General features: G+C 43.1%; 1 protein-coding gene across 1 annotated transcript in view; it reads left to right on the top strand.

Annotated features, from left to right (window-relative positions):
- The window catches only part of oplah (5-oxoprolinase, ATP-hydrolysing), a 19,051-nt gene that overhangs the window by 8,395 nt on the left and 3,156 nt on the right, over positions 1 to 7,500 (top strand). The window contains exons 8-24 of the mRNA XM_047817354.1: positions 461 to 599; positions 1,022 to 1,089; positions 2,666 to 2,976; positions 3,205 to 3,317; positions 3,518 to 3,688; positions 4,090 to 4,227; positions 4,351 to 4,489; positions 4,758 to 4,870; positions 4,943 to 5,094; positions 5,244 to 5,404; positions 5,571 to 5,672; positions 5,939 to 6,113; positions 6,203 to 6,387; positions 6,545 to 6,691; positions 6,811 to 6,945; positions 7,036 to 7,185; positions 7,267 to 7,424. Of these exons, the coding sequence (XP_047673310.1) occupies positions 461 to 599; positions 1,022 to 1,089; positions 2,666 to 2,976; positions 3,205 to 3,317; positions 3,518 to 3,688; positions 4,090 to 4,227; positions 4,351 to 4,489; positions 4,758 to 4,870; positions 4,943 to 5,094; positions 5,244 to 5,404; positions 5,571 to 5,672; positions 5,939 to 6,113; positions 6,203 to 6,387; positions 6,545 to 6,691; positions 6,811 to 6,945; positions 7,036 to 7,185; positions 7,267 to 7,424 (2,557 nt within the window). The remainder of the gene's footprint in view (positions 1 to 460; positions 600 to 1,021; positions 1,090 to 2,665; positions 2,977 to 3,204; positions 3,318 to 3,517; positions 3,689 to 4,089; positions 4,228 to 4,350; positions 4,490 to 4,757; positions 4,871 to 4,942; positions 5,095 to 5,243; positions 5,405 to 5,570; positions 5,673 to 5,938; positions 6,114 to 6,202; positions 6,388 to 6,544; positions 6,692 to 6,810; positions 6,946 to 7,035; positions 7,186 to 7,266; positions 7,425 to 7,500) is intronic.

The raw sequence follows: 7,500 nt of genomic DNA, 5'->3' as shown, positions 1-7,500 counted from the left end.
CCTTTTTGATTAATTGGAGATTAATGTCCCAAATTGTTGACAAATTTCTTGGTTAAATTGAAACTGAAAATTGGCATAAATTTGATGTAAATTTGAATTAAAATTTTTGCCATATTTAGAGATTTGTCTTTGTTTTCATGTTGTCCGCATAAACTTAGCATAAAATATTAGTTATTTACAAAAATGTTGATTAAAAAATATTAATTATTAGTGTTTATTATCTAAGAGCAGTTAAAACCCCACTGTAGCTGTGAGAGGCAGTGGTTTACATGGATAATGCTGTTTGTGTTGAGATTGTTTTTCCTTTTTCTGCAGTTTGTGTTTTTAGGTTTTCTCTGGGTTTGGACAATGGGACAAAGGAAATGAAAAGAATGGACTGTGATGACTGTAGAAGTGCTGTGAGCTGAATGCATTGTATGTTATAGTGTGTGTTCATATATATGTGTGTATGTGTATGTAGGTACCTCTACAGATGTGAGTCGCTATGCTGGCCAGTATGAACACGTTTTTGAGTCTACGACAGCTGGGGTTACGTTACAGGCACCTCAGCTCGACATCAACACCGTCGCAGCAGGAGGAGGATCTCGACTTTTCTTCAGGTAACTAACACTCCCAATGTAGCATCTTCTTCCATGAACCATTTCTTTGCAGCATTTTTCCTGAGCTCAGTGCTTTATGTAACCCTTCCGTAAAACATTACCAGCAGTCCACACAGTAATCCTAAAGCGATAAGTATGGTTAATGCCTGCACTCTTTTATCATTATGTTTTGCAGATAAGGGTTAAAACTAAAACTAATCCTGGTGAAACATTCTTTCCTTTTTTTTTTTTTTAGGTCAGAGTTCACTCTTTTCCAAACCCTCACTGATTTAATAACAAATAACAAATTCTTGTTTAAGAGTAACAGACAGACCAACATGTCAGTGCACAATGTTTACTGAAAGAAATATTTTCAATGACAATCGTACTAAGTGGGAATGTACTCAGAGCTTGGACCTTTGTGTACTTTTACAATTCTGTAGGTCTGGGATGTTTGTTGTGGGCCCTGAGTCAGCTGGTGCTCATCCTGGTCCAGCTTGTTACCGAAAAGGTCAGTGAGCCAGATCTTACTCATGAGCTTAAAAAATATTTTTCTTTATTTCTTTCCAGGTCTTTAGCTCTTTTTGACATATTTCTCTGTCATTTTCTGAAGAATTTAATATATAATCTGTTTCATTCTATAAAAAGGTTATTTAGGTTCGGTGTTTGCTCTAATATGTGGATGGATCACTTTAGAAAGTGCATTCTATAACATAAGTAATTATATGGAAACAAACTGAAAGAGGGATTTGCTATGGTTCAGAAAGCCCTGACAGAGACCCAGAGCAAGGCCAGATCGTCAAGATTAAGATTAGATAGGTCACCTATTAGACTAACACCACATCCACACAGTTTAGTTCAATACCAGATTCATTGCCCAAAATAAAGAATAAAGCCTACCGGTATGTAAAGTAGTTTCCACAAACATAGAAACAAATACCAGAAAACCTTAAATTCAGAAGTGGTCCAAAACATGAACTCCCCTCGATCCAGTTAAAGAACATGATTCTCAAGACACTTACCCAACAAAGACATAAACCAGACTATCATGGTTCAGATCATGAGTTAATCATTATTTGTCTCTGAAAGTACAGATGCCCAGAACCAATACCAGGCCAATACGATCCAGTTTAAAACATAGTTTTCCAACTCACATCAAGATCAGTTTCACATGACCCAGAATAAGACCCAGGATATTCCCTCAAGTATCACAAGACCTTAAAAAACAGCACTAAAGACCATGCCCTGCCCAAGTATTAAAATACAATGGAAAAAGGACCAAAACAACACCAGTTCCAAAAGACAAACACCAGGACCAGCAGCTAAGAATAAAGCAAGACAAGGAGCAAACCCTAAGGAAGTAAAACATTACATTTACAGCATTTAGCAGACACCATTATCCAGAGTGACTTACAACTGAGCAACAGAGGGTTAAGGGCCTTGCTCAGGGGCCCAGCAGTGGCAGCTTGGGGACCTGGGGTTCCAAACACCTTAACCACTGAGCTACCACATCCCACAACAGTCAAGCCATAGATCAGTCTGCCAGGTTCAATTCCCAAGACCCAAAACAAGACCAAGACCTGTCCCTCAGGATCTTTAAAAACACTCACTCACTCACTCACTCACTCACTCACTCATTTCCTACCGCTTATCCGAACTTCTCGGGTCACGGGGAGCCTGTGCCTATCTTAGGCGTCATTGGGCATCAAGGCAGGATACACCCCGGACGGAGTGCAAACCCATCGCAGGGCACACACACACTCTCATTCACTTCTATAAAAACACCATATCAATAAAGACCAGACCCCTAAAACAAAAAACCTGACAAAAACCAGAACCCGAAGACCAAGATCTAACTCTCAAAACTCACAAGACCAGTTTTTCAGAATACAAATGAGACCAAGGCTGCACCAAGGCACAGAACCCAAATCAGAAGTTTCCTAGAACTCAAGTAAGCAAGGCTAGGTCCCCATTCCGTCAACCAGACCTGCAGACCCAGACCAGGCCATGTTCAGGAGATCATGTGATTTGAAACCTTTTGCTCTTTACTACAGTAATTCAGTGTAATCTATTATTTTTCTCTACAGGGGGTCCTCTCACAGTCACAGATGCCAATTTAGCTCTTGGCCGTCTCCTTCCTTCATTCTTCCCTCACATCTTTGGTCCTGGAGAGAACGAGCCTCTATCCATAGATGAAACCATGATCCGTTTCCAGAAGCTCACCAAAGAGATCAACCACTTCCTCTCGACCAGCCAATCACAATGCGATGGAGACAATCACGCAAATAGTGACATGTCAATAAGTGGCAAATCAGAAATGAGCGTGGAGGAGGTTGCCATGGGATTCATCAGAGTTGCTAATGAAGCAATGTGTCGACCAATCAGAGCACTGACCCAGGTAGAATTCTCTTTTCTTTAATATCGTCATCTTTCGTAAATTGTCATTTGTAGCACCTCCTAGTGGTCAATTGTTGTATTTCTCTTTGTTTGTATGTTATGCTCCATCACTCTCTGCTACACAAGCTTCCCCTTGTGGAAAATCTTTAAGCTGCAAATGATGAGGTTCGTGATCAGTGGGTAAAAACATTGAGAGAGCAGTCAATGTAACACTGGTTTCTCTTCACAGGCGAAAGGCCACGATACATCTCAGCATGTGTTGGCGTGTTTTGGAGGAGCAGGCGGGCAACACGCATGTGCCATTGCACAATCACTGGGCATGAAAACCGTCTACATACACAAGTACCACTTCAATGTTGTGTGTTACGTGGTTACATCCACATTTACTGAGGAATGAGATTGATTGATTGTGTCAAAGTTAGCATTTAGAATTGTCTTTTGGGAAAATTTATACTTGTCTTTTGAAAATCCACATTTGTATTAGACCCCAAAAATTACATAACTACACACACACACACACACTGTGCTCTCTCTCTTTGTAGGTACAGTGGAGTTTTATCAGCGTATGGTTTGGCTCTAGCAGATGTTGTAGAGGAGGCTCAGGAGCCTTGTTCTCTGCAGTATAACAAAGACTCTTACTCAGAGCTCGACACCCGGATCCGGCAACTCTCACAGCGCTGTCACGACACACTGAGGAAACGGGGATTCAACAGGTAGCAACACACTCACACACATACACACAAAGTTTATCGGAAAATGAATTGCCGTTAATGATGTAGCGTTCTCATACAATGAGACAGCACATATGTGAGGGATCAGACCTGTGTGTGGCAAAAAGCGGGCAAAAATAGTATGCTTGCTCAAACAAATATGAAAATATTTTACAATATCTATTGTAGTTGGGCAAATTAGAATGAATGCTGTGCTTATTTGGCAAAATATGCACATTTGTGTGTGTGTATTAATAATTGTTTTGGAAATACAGACCAATTAGATATCATTGAATTTGTATCATTTTTTCGCTGTAATTTGTAATTTTAAAAAGGCTAGATTAGTGGTAGAATTGGTGTTGTGTAGATGGAACTTGTGTGTTCACCTGCACTGTGTTGGACAGTTCTCAGATCAGTGTGGATGTTTTCCTGCACATGCGTTACAAGGGAACAGACTGCGCTCTCATGATCAGCGCCAGTGATGCACCAGCTCACGCTCAGTCCTGCTGTTCCGGAGACTTCCTTACTGCCTTCACCGCACGGTAACGCACCCTGTAGCATGGAGTCTTATCTTATTTATTAACACACTGTTTATGGTGCATCCTGTTTAGTACTCATAATTAAGTTCCACTTCTACACTAACATTGTATACAAACCCTAAACAGCTACATGAAGGAGTTTGGCTTCACCATCGCCGACAGACCCATAATGGTGGATGACATTCGTGCTCGTGGATCAGGAAAATCTGGAATCAGGACAACGGCAAAGGCTCAGACAGGAAGTCAGCCACCAAAAGTGACACAGGTAAAAAAAGTCTTCAAAGCTAAAATAAACCCACACAGTGAGTCAGTGAACAGAATTAGCTATCATGAGCTGTCTGACAATATTACTGATACAGTCAGAGTTTATATTTGCCTTTCTCGGATGTGGACGTATTCTAACTCCCATCAGGCAAATGGACACAACAGCAGACCTTATGCCGGTTGCCTAGAAACCAAACTCGAGAGCTGTTTATCGTGGACATAAGCGTTACATTATATCTATGCTTGTTTGTTGATTTTGCCTCACTCAGATGACCAAGTGTTACTTTGAGGACCGATATCTGGACACAAGCTTGTATCTGTGGGAGGACCTGTCATGTGAGCACAGCATAGACGGACCAGCGATCATCATCGACAAGAACAGGTGTGTTTAAATCACCGATCTTTCAGTCCACAGCAGAGTTTGAACTCGAATAACTGAGCCGCCATTTTCCAGCACCATCCTGGTGGAACCGGGCTGTTCGGCCCGTCTGACTCCAAGCGGAGACGTGTGTATAGACGTGGGAACCAACAGCAAGTGTGTTCTGGGGACGGAACTAAATGCAGTGCAGCTTTCCATCTTCTCTCATCGCTTTATGAGCATTGCAGGTTAGAGGTTTTTAATAGAACTAGAAATAATTTCAATAGAAAAAGGTCACATAAGGAACAAAACACTATTTGTTGCAAAGTTACTGCTATTGTAAATACTGTACTTGCTCTCTGCCTCTGTCTTTACACACACATACACACACACACAGAACAGATGGGCCGTGTCTTACAGAGGACATCCATCTCCACCAACATTAAGGAGAGGCTGGATTTCTCTTGCGCTGTGTTTGGGCCTGATGGAGGTCTGGTGTCAAACGCTCCTCACATTCCTGTGCACCTGGGAGCCATGCAGGAGACCGTACAGTACCAGGTGTGTACGCACACATGCATGCACACACACACACACACACACACACACACACACACACACACACACAATCAAATGAAGACATCTCACATTGAGTTGTGTTTCTCTCTCTCTCTCTCTCTCTCTCTCTCTCTCTTTCACACTCTCTCGCCCCGTCTCTCTCTCTCAGTTAAAGACAATAGGCAGCACTCTGAAGGAGGGAGATGTGATACTGAGTAATCACCCGTGTGCTGGAGGAAGCCACCTGCCCGACCTCACCGTCATCACACCGGTACACAACTCTGTGTTTGTTCTTGTGTGTTTATTGGTTCATTCGTACTTAACAATGAACGCATCTTAGAGTGAATTCTAGTTATATTGGATTATAACAGAGACGTTCTCTTTTACTTCAGAACAAAAATGACAAAAATGATCCAGGGGCAGAGTTACCTGTGAGCTCAGAGGATCAGAATAAAGTCTATCTCAGTCTGAAAAGTCAAAAAATTGTTAATTATTAGAGAATGATGCCTAGACTTTTGTGCCTCTCTCCTTGTGTAGGTGTTTCGTGATGGCGTGAGCAGCCCGGTGTTTTTCGTAGCCAGCAGAGGGCATCATGCTGATATCGGCGGCATTACTCCAGGCTCGATGCCCCCTCACTCCACCTGTCTCCAGCAGGAGGGGGCGGTCTTCACCTCCTTCAAACTAGTCACTGAAGGAGTCTTCCAGGAGCAGGGTTAGCCCACTGTCTTGCGGCTCTCGCTTCATGTGTTCATCTTTTTAACCTTTACATTTCTAAAAATTTTGGTATCATCCATGTTTCAGCGGTGACTGAGGCTCTCTTGGCTCCTGCTCAATACCCAGGATGCTCTGGGACACGTAATCTCCATGACAACCTGTCAGACCTGAGAGCTCAGGTGGCAGCCAATCAGAGAGGGAGTCGGTTGGTGGGGGAGCTGATCGACATCTACGGGCTAAATGTGGTCCATGCGTACATGGGCTACATTCAGGTGTGTGTGTGTGTGTGTGTGTGTGTGTGTGTGTGTGTGTGCACATGAGCTTGTGTGTGCATGTGCCTTCGTGTGTATGCAATTGTATGTAAGTAGTACAAGTGAAACAGCACCATCAAGGTGTAACAATACTGTATGTGTGTGTGTGTGTGTATAGAGTAATGCAGAACTGGCTGTTAGAGACATGCTGAGAGAGTTTGCACAACGACGTCATGAGCAAAGTGGCTCATTAGATGTGGAAGCTGAAGATCAGATGGACGACGGAACACCAATTAGACTTAGAGTTCAGATAAACGAACAGGAGGTATATCTCTCACACACATAAACACAGTATAGACAATACATGATTCATGCACAGGGATAGCTGATGTAAGTTAAACATCTTAAACACACTTCTTTGTGTGTGTGTGTGTGTGTGTGTAGGGGAGTGCTGTGTTTGATTTCTCAGGATCAGGCCCAGAGGTGTGGGGTAACTGTAATGCTCCTCGCGCCATCACTCTCTCTGCTCTCATTTACTGTCTTCGCTGCATGGTCGGACAAAACATCCCTCTCAACCAGGTATAAACACACAGACACACAGACACACATAGACACTCGTTAAGATTGTCTTGCTGTCAGCTATATTTTGTTTGTGTGTTTTCTCTGCAGGGTTGTCTGACCCCTATCAATGTGATTATCCCCATCGGCTCCATCCTGCATCCTTCCCAGGATGCTGCAGTGGTCGGAGGAAACGTGCTGACGTCACAGCGAGTAGTGGACGTCATCTTCAGAGCGTTTGAAGTGTGTGCCGCATCACAGGTTAGTGATCATGCATGTTACTTACACACACACACACACACACACACAAATACACACACAAACACATGTTTTTTCCCAAAGGGCTGCATGAACAACATCACATTCGGCAATGAGAAGTGCGGTTACTATGAAACAGTGGGAGGCGGAGCAGGGGCAGGGCCAGGCTGGAACGGGAGGAGTGGAGTACACAGTCACATGACCAACACGCGCATCACAGATCCTGAAATTCTGGAGAAGAGGTGATTTTCATGCATGCACACACACATACGAGGAAAGTTTCACGTTACCAATGCCACAACAGATCGCTAGTTAGTG

This window comes from Tachysurus fulvidraco, chromosome 8, assembly GCF_022655615.1.
Source record: "Tachysurus fulvidraco isolate hzauxx_2018 chromosome 8, HZAU_PFXX_2.0, whole genome shotgun sequence".
Taxonomy (NCBI): Eukaryota; Metazoa; Chordata; class Actinopteri; order Siluriformes; family Bagridae; genus Tachysurus; species Tachysurus fulvidraco.
Note: the sequence above shows the minus strand (reverse complement) of the source record. Positions and strands in the feature narration are given on the sequence as shown.